Below are 16,119 nucleotides of genomic sequence, written 5' to 3'. Positions count from 1 at the left end.
TCAATAGATGCAGAAAAGGCTTTTGACAAAATTCAACAGCCCTTCATGCTAAAAACGCTCAATAAATTCGGTATTGATGGAATGTACCTCAAAATAATAAGAGCTATTTATGACAAACCCACAGCCAATATCATACTGAATGGGCAAAAACTGGAAAAATTCCCTTTGAAAACTGGCACAAGACAGGGATGCCCTCTCTCACCACTCCTATTCAACATAGTGTTGGAAGTTCTGGCTAGGGCAATCAGGCAAGAGAAAGAAATCAAGGGTATTCAGTTAGGAAAAGAAGAAGTCAAATTGTCCCTCTTTGCAGATGACATGATTGTATATTTAGAAAACCCCATTGTCTCGGCCCAAAATCTCCTTAAGCTGATAAGCAACTTCAGCAAAGTCTCAGGATACAAAATTAATGTGCAAAAATCACAAGCATTCTTATACACTAGTAACAGACAAACAGAGAGCCAAATCATGAATGAACTTCCATTCACAATTGCTTCAAAGAGAATCAAATACCTAGGAATCCAACTTACAAGGGATGTAAAGGACCTCTTCAAGGAGAACTACAAACCACTGCTCAGTGAAATAAAAGAGGACACAAACAAATGGAAGAACATAGCATGCTCATGGATAGGAAGAATCAATATCGTGAAAATGGCCATACTGCCCAAGGTAATTTATAGATTCAATGCCATCCCCATCAAGCTACCAATGAGTTTCTTCACAGAATTGGAAAAAACTGCTTTAAAGTTCATATGGAACCAAAAAAGAGCCCGCATCTCCAAGACAATCCTAAGTCAAAAGAACAAAGCTGGAGGCATCACGCTACCTGACTTCAAACTATACTACAAGGCTACAGTAACCAAAACAGCATGGTACTGGTACCAAAACAGAGATATAGACCAATGGAACAGAACAGAGTCCTCAGAAATAATACCACACATCTACAGCCATCTGATCTTTGACAAACCTGAGAGAAACAAGAAATGGGGAAAGGATTCCCTATTTAATAAATGGTGCTGGGAAAATTGGCTAGTCATAAGTAGAAAGCTGAAACTGGATCCTTTCCTTACTCCTTATACGAAAATTAATTCAAGATGGATTAGAGACTTAAATGTTAGACCTAATACCATAAAAATCCTAGAGGAAAATCTAGGTAGTACCATTCAGGACATAGGCATGGGCAAAGACTTCATGTCTAAAACACCAAAAGCAACGGCAGCAAAAGCCAAAATTGACAAATGGGATCTCATTAAACTAAAGAGCTTCTGCACAGCAAAAGAAACTACCATCAGAGTGAACAGGCAACCTACAGAATGGGAGAAAATTTTTGCAATCTACTCATCTGACAAAGGGCTAATATCCAGAACCTACAAAGAACTCAAACAAATTTACAAGAAAAAAACAAACAACCCCATCAAAAAGTGGGCAAAGGATATGAATAGACATTTCTCAAAAGAAGACATTCATACAGCCAACAAACACATGAAAAAATGCTCATCATCACTGGCCATCAGAGAAATGCAAATCAAAACCACAATGAGATACCATCTCACACCAGTTAGAATGGCGATCATTCAAAAGTCAGGAAACAACAGGTGCTGGAGAGGATGTGGAGAAATAGGAACACTTTTACACTGTTGGTGGGATTGTAAACTAGTTCAACCATTATGGAAAACAGTATGGCGATTCCTCAAGGATCTAGAACTAGATGTACTATATGACCCAGCCATCCCATTACTGGGTATATACCCAAAGGATTATAAATTATGCTGCTATAAAGACACATGCACACGTATGTTTATTGCAGCACTATTCACAATAGCAAAGACTTGGAATCAACCCAAATGTCCATCAGTGACAGATTGGATTAAGAAAATGTGGCATATATACACCATGGAATACTATGCAGCCATAAAAAAGGATGAGTTTGTGTCCTTTGTAGGGACATGGATGCAGCTGGAATCCATCATTCTTAGCAAACTATCACAAGAACAGAAAACCAAACACCGCATGTTCTCACTCATAGGTGGGAACTGAACAATGAGATCACTTGGACTCGGGAAGGGGAACATCACACACCGGGGCCTATCATGGGGAGGGGGGCGGGGGGAGGGATTGCATTGGGAGTTATACCTGATGTAAATGACGAGTTGATGGGTGCAGCACACCAACAAGGCACAAGTATACATATGTAACAAACCTGCACGTTATGCACATGTACCCTACAACTTACAGTATAATAATAATAAATAAATTTAAAAAAAAAAAAAAAAAAAAAACAATACAAGATCAGTTTTAGGAGTGACTGACATGAAATGATTTGAGAATATTGTTAGTTAGGAATATATATTTCTTATTCAAAGAGCATTTTTGTTCCCCTTATTTATATTCAGTTAACAGAGGTAATGTTAAACAACAACAGAAAAAAAAATACATACACAGTGCTACCAGGAGACCAGTCAAACAGGTAAGCTGAGTTTGTCATAAAACAACTCAGACCACTGACCAAGGCACACACAGGTGAGATCTTGCAGGTCCTTTGTTGGGACCACTTCATGTTCTTACTAGGATGCCTTAGGAAAGGCCTTTCTTTCTTTCTTTTTTTGCTTTGTAGAGACAGAGTCTCAGTATGTTGCCCAGGCTGGTCTTAAACTCCTGGCCTCAAGCAATCCTCTTCCTTCAACCTCCCAAAGTGCTGGGATTACAGCCATTAGCCACCATGCCCCAGGTTCACCTTCTTTATTTTAATTTCAAACAGGATGGAAACTCAGTCCTATTGTTATGATTCTATTGTTATGCAGAAGAAGGCAGAATAAAAATCACCACAAGCCAGATTAGAGCTGTATATCCAAGTCTAGATTTTGAATTCTAAAAACCACAAAGGCCAAGGGGAAAGAGAACGCTAAACTTTCAAGTTTGTCCTAACCTCTTTAGGGAATGAAACTGGACACGGCCAGACAGTCCTTCAGTCATTCTTGGCTTGAAAGATTCCTCCCCACTCTGCCTTGCTTACCCAACGTGGGCAGCTGGGTATGCCAGCTTTGAGGGGCCTCCCCAGGCCTATGTTTAATCTGGTGTTTTCTGCTTATAGACTTTCCACCAAGGCAGCCCCAGGTCCAGGGAGTCACTCCAGCTGGGAAATGTGAGCACACCACTGGCCTGTGGCAAATGAGGTATTTTAAACTGAGACTTGAGAAGCTCAGAATTGTCATCTGCTTCAGGCCTCAAGGTGTGAGACACAAAACAGCCAAGCAAGAGAGGCTGTGTGTGACTCTCCAGTTCCTTAGCAACCAATTGCTGTGCTTGTTGCTGGAGGAGGGCTCTGTAAGTGTCCTGTTCAGTGATGGAAAGCCAGCCTCGGAGTCTTTCCTGGCAATTATGTGACCCCCTCCCCATAGAAGTGAGGCCTGGGAGTCCCCCTTGCAGGCGAGGTATTCTGCTGGGCTCTCCCACACCACACCTATCTGCGGCTGATTAGCATCACCTGGGACTTGTTAGACACATGAATTCTTGGGTCTCAACCCAGACCCATTAAATTAGAAACTGACAATGGGACCCAGCGATCTGTGTTGGATCAGACCCTCCAGGTAATTCTCATGCACACTAAAGTTCCAGAATCACTGGCCTAATCACACATTCGCCAACATTCATAGATGAAGATGTAAGAGTTACACTTGAATCCCAAGCCCACATTGCAGTAATTCTTTTAAATGAATAGACTTTTTAGAACATTTTTACACTTACCAGAAAAAAAAAAAAAAAAGTGAGCAGATAGTGAAAAGCACCAGTGACTTTTTCAAACCATTGCTTTTTTTTTTTTTTTTTAGATGGAGTCTCACTCTGTCACCCAGGCTGGAGTACAATGGCGCCATCTCGGCTCACTGCAACCTCTGCCTCTCAATCAAATGATTCTCCTGACTCAGCCTCCCGACTAGCTTACTAGATTACAGGTGCCCGCCACCACGTCTGGTCAATTTTTGTATTTTAGTAGAGACAGGGATTCACCATGTTGTCCAGGCTGGTCTCAAACTCCTGACCTCAGGCAGTCTGCCAGCCTCATCCTCCCAAAGTGCTAGGATTACAGGCGTGAGCCGCTGAATCCAGCCAACCATTGCTTTTTTCTGCTGCACACTATACCCTAATAAGAAAACCTCCTTCCTCTGTTCGTCCTTAAGGGCAGTGATAAGACACCAACTGAGTTTTTGCATCAAAGGTGGCAATTGGGTCAGAGAAAGAAATAGACCCCAGCGCTAAGGGAAGATAGCAGTAATGCACAAAAACCCTAGGAATGACTGCAAATGCATACTCCAGCACAAGCTGAGATGAAGCCAACTGTGATTGTCTAAGACTCTGCAGCCAGGGCAACAAACAGGCTTGGAAATGATGTGAATATTTGTGTATCAGTTATATAGTCATTTCCTCTTGCTGCTGTAACAAATTACCACACACTTAGTAGTTTAAAGGAACACGAATTTGTTATCTTACAGTTCTGGAGGTCAGAAGTCTGAAATCAGTTTCACTGGACTAAAGTCAAGGTGTTATCAAGGCTGCTTCCTTCTGAAGGCTCTGAAGGGAAAATCTGTGCCTTTTTCAGCTTATAGTGGCTGCCTCTATTCCCTGGCTTGAGGCCCCTTCCTGCATCTTCAAAGCACATTCCTCCCCCCATCTTTATATCCACCATCACTAATTGTCATATGTGATTCTGACCTTTCTGCCTCTCTAAGGGCATTGTGATCACATCAGGACCTCCCAGATAATTCAAGATAATCTCCCCATCTCAAAATCCTTAATGTAATTACATTTGCAAAGTCCCTTTTGACATATAAAATGATATTCACAGGTCTCAGGGATTAGTATGTGGGTTTATCTAGGGAATCATTATTCAGAACATCTCGCTCCATATAGCCCTGTACTCTCTAATACCATAGACACTAGCTACGTGTTGACATTGAGTACCTGCAATGCAGCTCATTTGAACTGAGGAATGCTGTAAGGGTAGTGAAATTTAAAGACTTGGTATGAAAAAAAAGGAAAGATTTTATTAATAATTTTTATGTTGATTACATATTAAAATTATAAAATCTTGGATCTATTGAGTTAAATAAGCTACCTTATTAAGATTAAATTCATCTGTTTCTTTTTGCTTTTTCAAGTGCAGCTACTAGAAAATTTTAAATTACATCTGTGGCTAACATTATATTTATATTGGAGCAGTCCTACGACAGACCATAAAGGAGGCAGGGTGACGTTAACTTTCAGTTGTTTTATTTTTGCCTTACTTATAAGAGAGCCCAGACTTTGGAAGCAACATTTCTTCTTTCTCTAGAGACAGCTACTAAATTCCTGCAATTAAGATTTCAATTCAAGAGGGATATTTTATTAGGGATATGCACAATTAGGTAAGTGTAACAATAAAAAAAAATACATTTATCCAGCAACATGCATTCTAATAAAGCATTTTCATTAATACATTCTTTCATTAAGTCCTCATTACAGCCTTGTAAGAGATGTATTATTCCAACTTTTTAGAGAAGAAAATGGAGCCTAAAGGAAATTAACTTGCAGGAGGAGCACCCAGTCAGTAAGTGATAAGTTAGAACTTGAGCCCACGTCTATGTACCTCTGCACCCAAGGCTGCCTGGCTGATTTCCTGGCTTGGGTTTAATGGTTTAATCAGGCTCACTCTAATTCCTGAGTGGTTTTACTTTCAACCCTCCTAAATTTCAGAGTCTCAGGATTTTCCCTTTCTTCCTTAAAGTTCTGCTCCTTTGCTATTCTGAGCACATTTTTATTACAGTTTTCTAAAAAATTATTTCTTAACTTTGAATGCATATTCAAAGTTAAGGGCGTATTTCCTACATAGTTATTTAAAGAAGAAGATTTTCTCCTATATCACACTTCCTCAGCACCCAGAGGCATACCTGGTGCCTAGCTTGATGCTGGGTCATCTGGTGGAAGAGCCCTGATACCAATGACTGTCTCTCCTCGTTCTGTTCACCACCCAGAGCTGCATACATAGGTAAGATGTTCAGATCTGACCTCTAGCCAGAGTAGATACCCTCAGAGAAACCAGGGCTATAGTGGTTTAAATTGCCTCCCAGCTTTCCTCTGATTGGTCTTTTGGCGTTGAACAGGCAATTTTTCACTTTGGCAGAGGGTCACTGTAAGAAGAATTAGCAAATGCCCACTAAGAGGGAAGCGGACACTAAGATCATGTAGGATGCCCCTTACCCAGGCAGCACTCCTATGGCATAATCAGAAATATATATTTGCTTTTTTCTCCAGTTCCTGACACAGGACTCCTTTAAATCCCTTGGAATATCCTGAGTGATAGAAGTGATAAGAGCACCTTTTGTTCAAACGAGGCGATTCTTGGATTCTTGAAAATCCCTAGCTAGCTTCAGGATAGGGGCTGGTCTCCAGAAAGACCAAACTTTGATTAGAAGCTTAGAGCTTTCAGCCCTACTCCCCAACCTCCTAGGAGGAGAGAGGGCTAGACATTGAATTAATACCCACATACTCATGCCTGTGTGATGAACAAAATCTCCATAAAAACCCCTAAGTGTCAGGGCTTAGAATTTCTGAATTGGTGAACACATCTACATTCTGGGAGGTGGCGCACTCCAACTCCATGGAGACAGAAGCTCCTGAACTCTCTAAGGGCATTGTGATCACATCAGGACCTCCCAGATAATCCAAGATAATCTTGCCATCTCAAAATCCTTAATTTAATTACATTTGCAAAGTCCCTTTTGACAATTTTGACATATAAAATAATATTCACAGGTCTCAGGGATTAGGACGCGGGTTTATTCTAGGAGGTCATTATTCGGACCATCTCACTCTCTCATACTGTAGACACTAGCTACATGTCGTTATTGAGCAGGTGCAATGTAGCTCATTTGAATGGAGAAATGCTGTAAGGGTAGTGAAATTTAAAGTCTTGTTGTGAAAAAAGGTAAAAGATTTCATTAATAATTTTGATGTTGATTACATATTAAAATTATAAAATCTTGGATCTATTGAGTTAAATAAGCTATCTTATTAAGTTTAAATTCATCTGTTTATTTTTGCTTTTTCAAGTGTAGCTACTAGACAATATTAAATTACATCTGTGGCTAACATTATATTTCTATTGGGGCAGGACACTTCTGGACCTTCTGGACCTTAGCCTAGGCACCTCTTTATCTGGCTGTTCATTCCTATCCTTTATCATAAACCAGTGAATGTGAGTTAAGTGTCATCCTAAGTTCTGTAAACCATTAGGGCAAATTATCAAACCTGAAGAGGGAGGGAGTTACGGGAACCCCTGATTCTTGGCCAGTCAGAAGTGCAGGTGGCCCAGAACTTGCAACTGTCATCTAAAGTGGGGGCAGTCTTGTGGGATCTGACACTAACTCCAGGTAGATGTGTCAGAATTGAGTTGAATTATTGGACACCCAGTTGGTGTCAGAGAGTTGCAGCAGTGGTTGTTACGAAAGATACCATGCATTTGGTGTCAGGAAGGAAAAAACACACCAGCTTATCAGCTATCAGAAAGGAAAGAGAGAAAGAATAAAGTAAAATGGGGCAGTGTCCTGCTCATTTTCTGCTGCCACATAAAAATTATAGCCTTTAGATGGAAAAAGACACTGAAAGAGTAAATAGTCCAACTACCTCATTTTACACAAGTAAACCAGGGTCTAAAAGTTAACTGACTTCTGTAAAATTTCAGCAACCTAGTATCAACTTCTTATTGAACTCCCCTTTCTGATGGTTCTTGACTTGGACAACACTGTTTTAAAGGATGACAGAGAAATAGTAAATAAAACAATGTAGCTTTGATTTCCAAACCACACTACAGAGGAGTAGCATCTTGCTCCCAGTATGAGGCTCTAAAATAGGCACATGAAGATGAAAATTATGTACTGTCAAACTAATCCCTGAAAACCCTTAAGAGAGTGTCACATTGGAGACCAGTGTAACTTCCGTCAATAAATCCCACATGGTGTTTTGTTTTGTTTTGTTTTGTTTTGTTTTCCAGAGCTGGAACAGGCCGGCTCATCAGTTGAGTACCAGATTAATTAATTGGCTTGAGGTTAGAGAATAAAATGGCACAATCTTTAAACCCAGGATCACACATGGAACTGCAAAAAAGGATACATGTAAAAGGCACCAGGTTCTGAAACTAATGGCAGATTCCTTTCTCTCATCTTTTGCTCTTACTCCAGGACACTGAGTAGAATGACTCATATTAATTAAATATTCATCTCTCCTCCCTGCACTCGTGGTTTAGGGTTTATTGCTTAGCTAGAAACTAAGCTTCACAAGTGCATGAATCCTTGTTTTGTTCATGGATATCTCCAAGTGCCTAATAATATACCCGTCACATAAATGTTTGTTGAATAAGGGGATGAATGTATTCTTTTTGTCCAGACTCTGTAGTTGAATTCTCATACATTAAAGCTATTGAGGTCTAGCTTATGGCTTTCACTTCTTGGGAAGTTGTGGTGCTATATAGCCAGAAAAATTCAAATAGAACTATGCATAAAAGTATTTTTCACCATTCAGGAGGTTCTTGGAGTCCCAGATTAAGATTTCCTGGTACTGTCAATCTTAATCTATGACACTTCAGCAGAATGACACTTTTGTGGCTTCAGAGACACTGACACTTACTTTCATAGCTGCATAGGACTTTAAAACTTCCCACAAGTGCTACAAACAAAAGGTACTCTTCAAGTGCTGTCAACCTAAAGGTTAACGGGTTGAAGAGACCCTGGGCTAAAGAAGCACAAGCTGGAGACACCAAAATGGTCTTCGCAACTCGCCTTTGTATTTTCTGCCCTGCTCCTAAGCCACCCTGTTGGCTGACTGGCCCTTCTCCACAGATGTCGTCTTGAGCCTCTTACAGAGTTTCAGCACTGACATTAAATGACAAGATGGATCACCTACAGGACCACCTTGGATCCCCAACCAGCCTGATCAAGCATTGACACTGCATTTGTCACCACCAGCTCTGATGGTTTGGACATGTAGAAATGTATTGCAGGAAATATGCAAACAGCTGCTATAAGGTGAGCTGATCGAGACAACTGCCAGCAGGCAGAGGGGAAGACATAATTAATGGGCACCCTTCAGCAGAGCTCAGAGCAGACCAAATGCTATTGCAGAAGGCTCAAGAATGAGGCGAACAGACTAGCCAGTGCTCCAGGATGTCTGTGGCTCTTTATGAGTGAAGAGAAAGGGTAGAGACTGAAGACAGAGCCGGGGACAGTGACAGGGTTGGGGAAGAACAGCTGATTCAGCAGTCCCAAGGTGAGTCATCCCATGCATTCCACACCCAGGTAGAAAGGGCTCATTAGCAGAACATAATCTCCCAACCTGCATGGTGATCGTCTGTTTGTGAGAATAATAACCATTACAGATTGTGCTTGCACTAAAGCAGATTTACCAAAGCCTCAGGAACAGAATATACTTCATAGGGTAAGAAATCCAGCTAGGGAAAAAGACTGACCTATCTATGCATCTGTAATAGGTTGAATAGTGTCTCCAAAATATATGTCCACCGAGAACCTCAAAATGTGTCCTTCCTTTGGATATGGGGTCTTTGCAGTTGTAGTTATTTAGGACAAGGTCATACTGGATTAGGGTGAAGCCTAAATCCAATATGACTGACGTTCTTATAATAAGAGAACACACAGAAACACATACCAGGAAGGCCATGGAAGAAAAATGTATAGTTTGTCAAATGAGGATGAGTTCAAGAAGGGGTCCTACATAGTGAAGTGGGGTATTAGTTTTTAAGCCTGATTAAACACTTGGTTGATCTTTCCCCCAAACATTGAACTTAGTATTATAGTGCTTTCATTCTTGTAAAAAATGGTACAACATGTAGGAGTACACATGGAGGGAGAAGAGCCTTCTTCTGTTGTATCAGTTTCTGCTCTAAAGTCAGGAAAATCATCAGCCGTAAAGCTCATAGGGAGGGAAAAGAACAATACATAAGCAAAATCATCAAGGCTGAAGGGGAGAACTCAGAGGATTATGTGACTAATACTCACTTGTCAGTGATTTGTACATGGATCTGGCCATTTACTATTCAACAAATGCCTAAGCCGTGTAAGAGACCTCAAGAAAACAGAAGTGATTCTGCTATAGGAAACCACTTTTTTTTAAAAAAAGAAGCAAACAGAGGTGCTTTACAGGAAAACTTTTTCTTTTCTTTTTTTTTTTTTTTTTTTTCTTGAGATGGAGTCTCGCTGTATTACCCAGGCTGGAGTGCACTGGCACGATCTCAGCTCACTGCAGCCTCTGCCTCCCAGGTTTAAGCGATTCTCTTGTCTCAGCCTCCCAAGTAACTGGGACTACAGGCAGGTGCCACCACGCCCTGGTAATTTTTTTGTATTTTCAGTAGAGATGGGGTTTTGCCATGTTGGCCAAGCTGGTCTCGAACTCCTGACCTCAGGTGATCCATCTGGCTCAGCCCCCAATAATTCCAGTGAGCCACTGCGCCTTGGCCTAGGAAAACTTTTATCATCCTAAAATCTTCTTATATCATCACTCAAGCAAAAGAAAGCTCTAGAACTGCCTGAGAGAACATACTGCAATGAAGCAGATCATGTATCTGTGCTGCCCAATACAGTTGCCACCAGCTTTATAAAATAACTGAGCACTTAAGATGTGCCCAAGGAGACTGAAGAAATAAATTTTTAATTTGATTTAATGTTGATTCAAGTTAAACAACCACAATTGGCTAAGAGACTCCATTGCATCACATGGCTCTAGAGTCACAGAAAACTGCCTGTGGAAAAAGTCTTGAGACATTTCTCACCAACTCTAGGATGAGACTGGTTCCTCAAGTAAAAACAGATTAGGAAACAAATCACCAAAGCAATTATGAGCAAGAAAAAAAAAAAGCTAGAGGTATCATACCTCCTGATTTCAAAATATATTACAAAGCTACACTAATCAAAACAGTATGGTACTCATATGAAAACAGCCATATGGCCAAACAGAAGGGAGAGCCCACAAATAAAACCATATATTCATGGTTGACAGGGTTGCCAAGAATATACAATGGAGGAAAGATATGTCTTCAACAAATGGTGCTGGGAAAACTGGCTATACATATGCAAAAGAATAACATTGGACCTTTATCTCATGCCACGCACAAAAATCAAGTTAAAATGGATTAAAGACTTAACCATAAGACCTGAAACCGTTAAATTTCTGAAAGAAAATGTAAGGGAAAATCTTGACATTGCTCTTGGCAATAATTTCTTGGATATGACACCAAAAGCATAGGCAAAAAAAGCAATAATAAGCAAATAAGATTATGTTAAACTAAAAAGCTTCTGCATAGCAAACAATATAATCAACAAAATGAAAAGGCAACCTATAAAGTGGGAGAAAATATTTGTGAATCATATATCTGATAAAGGATTAATATCCAACATATATAAGGAACTCCTTCAATTCAGTAGCCAAAAAGCTAATAGCCTGATTTTAAAATGGGCAAAAGACCTAAATAGACATTTCTCCAAAGAAGACATACAAATGGCCAGTAAGTATATGAAAAGATGCTCAACATCACTAATCATCAGAGAACTACAAATCAAAACCACAAAGAGATTTCAGCCCTTTGCCACTGTTAAGATGTTAGGATGGCTATTATCAAAAAACAAAAGATAACAAGTGTTAGATGCCAAGAAAATGGATCTCTTGTATATGGTTCATAGGAATGTAAATTGGTGCAACCATTATGGGAAAGATTATGGAAGTTCCTCAAAAAAATTAAAAATAGAACTATCATATGATCCAGCATATGGTACAAGCATACAGTATAGAACTACCATATGATCCCATTTCTAGATATGTAACCAAAGAATTTAAAATTGGGATCTTGAAAAGACATCTGCATTCCCATGTGCATTGCAGCATTATTCACAATAGCAAAAAACATAGGAGCAGCCTAATGTCCACTGATAGATGAATGGATAAAGAAAAATGGGGTATATATAAACTGTATGTATATATACATACAGTAGCATATTACTCAGCCTTAACAAAGAAACAAGTCCTACCATTTTTTACAACAGAGATGAACCTAGAGGACACTATGCTAAGTGAAATAAGCCAGACACAGAAGGACAAATACTACATGATCCCACTTAAATGAGGAATCTTAAAATAGTCAAACTCATAGAAGCAGAGAGTAGAATGGTGGTGCGGGAGGTATTGGACCAAGGGTATAAAGTTTCAGTAATGCAAGATGAATAAGTCCTAGAGATCTACTACACAGCATAGCTTCTGCAGTTAACAATACTATATTCTATACTTAAAAATTTGCTAGGCAGGTAGATCTTATGTGTCCTTATAACAAAATAATAATAACAATAATAAAGATGGCAGAAGGGAACTTTTGAAGATGATGGATAGGTTTGTGACATTAATTGTGGTGATGGTTTTATCGATGTATACTTATTTCTAAACTTATCACATTGTTTACATTAAATATATATGGATTTTTGCTCACCAATACTTCAATAAAGTAGTTTCTTTTTTAAAAAAGGTTAGGGAAACTTCATTGGAATATACCACTATTACATAAAGTACTTCTAGTACATATTCCATACTCTGCAGTGTCCCTACCAGTGGTCAGTAGTACCATCTCCATTTTCTGACCAAGGAAACTGAGGCCCAGCAAGAAGATTATTTGACTTGCCCAGAACCTTGCGGTTTTCAAGGGGCAGAGTCAGAGGTCTGACACCAAAGCTCCTACTCTTCCCACCAAGGCAGGCCATCTATAGCACCTTCCACTCTTAAGGGGTCTGCCATTTCCACTCTCTCTGAACAGACATAAAACAAACAAGTGTATTGTGTCTGTATGTGTCGTTATGTGAGTGTGTAGACTCTGAGGAACAGGTAAGTCTTGGAATCCCTTGAGTGTTTAGTGTGAACCTAGTATGTTTAACTAGCTAGTATCAGGTCAGTACCCTTTAGCCAGCCAGCCTCGTTTTCCATTTGGTCCAGCAAAATGGAATGCCAAGAATAGTGATGGGGCTAACAGGATGTATGAATGCATACTTGTTGAATAACTTATTAGGTAGAAGTAGCAGGTCAAATAAACCTTTCCCCCTCAGATACACTCAGCAACAATTCAGTGTTGTGGCTCTCCTGCTCCTCGGAGAGCTCTTATTACCCCCGGCAGTGGAGACACTCAGAAACCCTAAGACCACAAGTCTTTGTGTTGAAAGAGGCTAGAAGTGCGAAAAAGAGGAAAAATAAGCAAGGGAGTACCTCATTAACAGTATGGAGATTTGAAAGTACAGGCTTTGGATAATGACTCTCTGGAGCTCCTGGGCCACTCAGCTTCTCCTCTAACTTCCTGTCTGCCCCCAACAGTGGGGGAGGTAAACTGAGGGGCTGGCTGGGCAATGGAGCTAGCAAATGCTGAAATCCACATGAAGCTATGGTGGAGAATGCCACCATTCCAAAAGGAAACCACAGCTGGTTGTGGAATGCAAGATGCGGAAGGACTGATGCCTGCCTTCTATGCTGTTGCTATTGCGATTTCTGCAGCATTATGAGGAAGGTTTCTGAAGAAGTGAGTTTTGCATCTTTTAAGAAAGTGTTTCTATATCTGGATATGTACTTGATGAAGTTAATAGAGTAATTCTTGGTGTGTCTCTTTAACCCACAGGAAGGTTAACAGAGGCTTTCATCATTGGTCCTGTAAGCCTACCCTGAAAGGAACTTTCTGGAAAGAGTCCCCTCTTCCTTAAAGGCCTTATAGAATCTTGAGGTTTTGAGGTTGATATGTTTCCACACCCAAATAACCCCAAAATAGTTCATCCTATTGAAATTCTTGGTGTCCTGGAAAGCATTCTATGGAAAACCTGCCTGGTCAGTCAAGCCCACACATGAGTCTATGCAGACATCTCCTCCAACCTGTCAAGCCCCAGGAACCTCCTCTAACGTCTCAAGCCCCAGGATCTAAGGACCGATTTTTAGCACAATCTCACACAACAAAACTATTGGGCACCTAATAATAGAAACAAGCGAATGAATGTTTTGACTGTGACAAAAAAAATGGTTTAGTAACTTTTTATAAACGCATTGTTTCTCTCATTGTCTCAGGGTACTGTCTCGGGGTTATGCCAAAATTAATTTTAAAACTATCTGCTTAAATGTGTCCTTGGACAATAATCATCAGTAAGTCCTAACTTCACCCCCTTTCTGGTAGCGGTCTGACGTTCCTTTGCAGAGTTTGCTTCCATCGATAAGTTACTTTAAATAAAAAGTTAAAATAAAAACTAGAAGCCACAATTCTGCATATGTCAGTCGTCGAAGTCTTGTACAGGAGTCAATCTTTGCAGCGCATCGTTCTCAGAAGTTTCCCGCGAGAGAAAGCTCCACTTCATGAATTACTGGAACAGTTTCCCTGGGAATGCCCAGCCCCGCGGCTTCCCTGCTGAGTTCATAGTCACAGCTCCCAGAGCTCGGCCCCAGGAACGGGAAGCCGTGCAAAAAGCGCTTACACCGCCTTCCATTGGCCCCGACCAGGTAGTACCAGCAGTGGGGTGCCCGCCACGGAAGCTGGGGAACTGGGTCCCAGTAAGATCCGACAAGACACCACCTCCCTTCCGCCCGCACAGCCTGCCCTCTCTGCCTGCAGCTATCGTCACTGGTCGGTCCCGGATTCGGAGCAGCTGGTACCTGCGGTAGCAAGCGGATTCCAGGGCCCTAATTACACCGAAGGAGAGGGGCAGCCGCAAATTAGACCCTCTTCCTGGGGACTCAGTACAGTAGGGACTGTCCGTGGTGCTCTTCCCTTTCTTTCTCCTCCTGAACGAGAGCCAACGCTGCCCCTTCCCAGGACTGGATCGGAGCCAGCCAAATCCTACAGCGCAGAGCCTGCGCCCCCAGCGGCCAGCGCTCCTGTGCCTAGGCAGGTTCACGCCGGAGAAAGTTTGCACGCAGGGACCTACGAGTTCCCAGCACTCTGCAAGAGGGCCAGTTCTGGGATGCCAGCGCTTAGGAAGGGCGAGTGATCCCCAGGCACCAACTCGGGGCCGGGGAACCCAGCGCGAACCCGGGCTGTGGAGGGACCCAGACACAGGCGCGCGCAGCTGGGGAAGGGGACTTACGTCTGGGGCAGGCAAGGCTGCTGCGCAGTCCTTCCAGCCACCGGGCGCCCGCGACGGCGGCGCAGAGAGGAAGCTGTAGATCCCCGAGGGGCTGGCTCCGACAGCTCCATCTGCAGTCTCCAGTGCGGCCAGTGCGCAGCCAAGTCCCTAGACGTGTGGAGGGCACCGTGCGAAGGAAGGACTCCGCAGGAAAGGTGGCATCGCTCCCGGCATTGGGACCGGGGTCTCTGGATCGAGCCTACTCGAACACTAAAGGAAACCCTGCCCATGACCCTGGGAGGGTCTCGGATGCCGGGCGACCCGGGTGGAGGTCGGGACGAGGGCCGTGCGCCTGGGAACTGGGTGCAGGACGCTGAACGCGGGACTGTCAGAGCGGGAGCTCACCTACGGCCGGGGAAGGAGGTGGCATCTGGCAGAGGAGAGGACGGGGGAGGGAGGGGCTGACCCTGAATTCACCGGGACTAAGAGGCCATAAGACCTGGCTGCGGTAGGACAGCGAATCATCGATCTTACCGGCTTTGAGGACCCGGCTCTGCGGTAGCGCTCTTCCGGGGCGAGGGAAGTAGACTGTTTCATGGAGAACAAATCTCGCTTATTCTTCTGTCCAGTTTTATCTTGGTCGCTTTTCTCTCTTCTACGTGTCCCCCGGGGAGGCACTACGGATGCCTTTCTCCAAGCTCAAGAGAGACAAACTGAACTTTAAGGGCCAGGGGCCCCATATTTTGTCTGCTCTACAGATCCCACCCGCGGACCACACCCTCCCTTCACTCCCGTCTCTGGGTCCCACCCATAATAACCCGTAATGACAGATCTTCCGTGTCCCCACCTCTTTGCATTCAAAGAAGTTATTATTCAGGGGCATATGGAAAGCCAGTTTCTGCTGGTCTCCCCCAAAAACTTACACTAAACGAGGGCAGCAGAAAAGGACAGGACGATTAGGTTTAAGTAGTGTGAGAGTGGTTGGGAGCAAAAGAATTACTTTTCTCCAAAT

At 42.3% G+C, this 16,119-nt stretch overlaps 1 protein-coding gene across 3 annotated transcripts in view; it reads right to left on the bottom strand.

The window, feature by feature from the left end:
* Nucleotides 1-15,868, bottom strand: part of CORIN (corin, serine peptidase) — a 271,199-nt gene extending 255,331 nt beyond the window's left edge. Inside the window, exon 1 of one of the 3 annotated variants that reach the window (XM_025386551.1) lies at nt 15,642-15,868. In XM_025386551.1, coding sequence (XP_025242336.1) covers nt 15,642-15,704 — 63 coding nt within the window. In that variant the 5' untranslated portion in view covers nt 15,705-15,868. Of the gene's footprint in view, nt 1-15,128; nt 15,257-15,641 lie in introns of those variants that run through there. The other 2 variants (XM_025386553.1, XM_025386552.1) reach the window with 2 other exon arrangements.
* Nucleotides 15,869-16,119: the final 251 nt, after the last annotated feature.

Source organism: Theropithecus gelada, chromosome 5 (genome assembly GCF_003255815.1).
Source record: "Theropithecus gelada isolate Dixy chromosome 5, Tgel_1.0, whole genome shotgun sequence".
Lineage (NCBI taxonomy): Eukaryota > Metazoa > Chordata > Mammalia > Primates > Cercopithecidae > Theropithecus > Theropithecus gelada.
The sequence above is the reverse complement of the archived record's forward strand: the minus strand, read 5'-3'. Positions and strand labels throughout refer to the sequence as shown.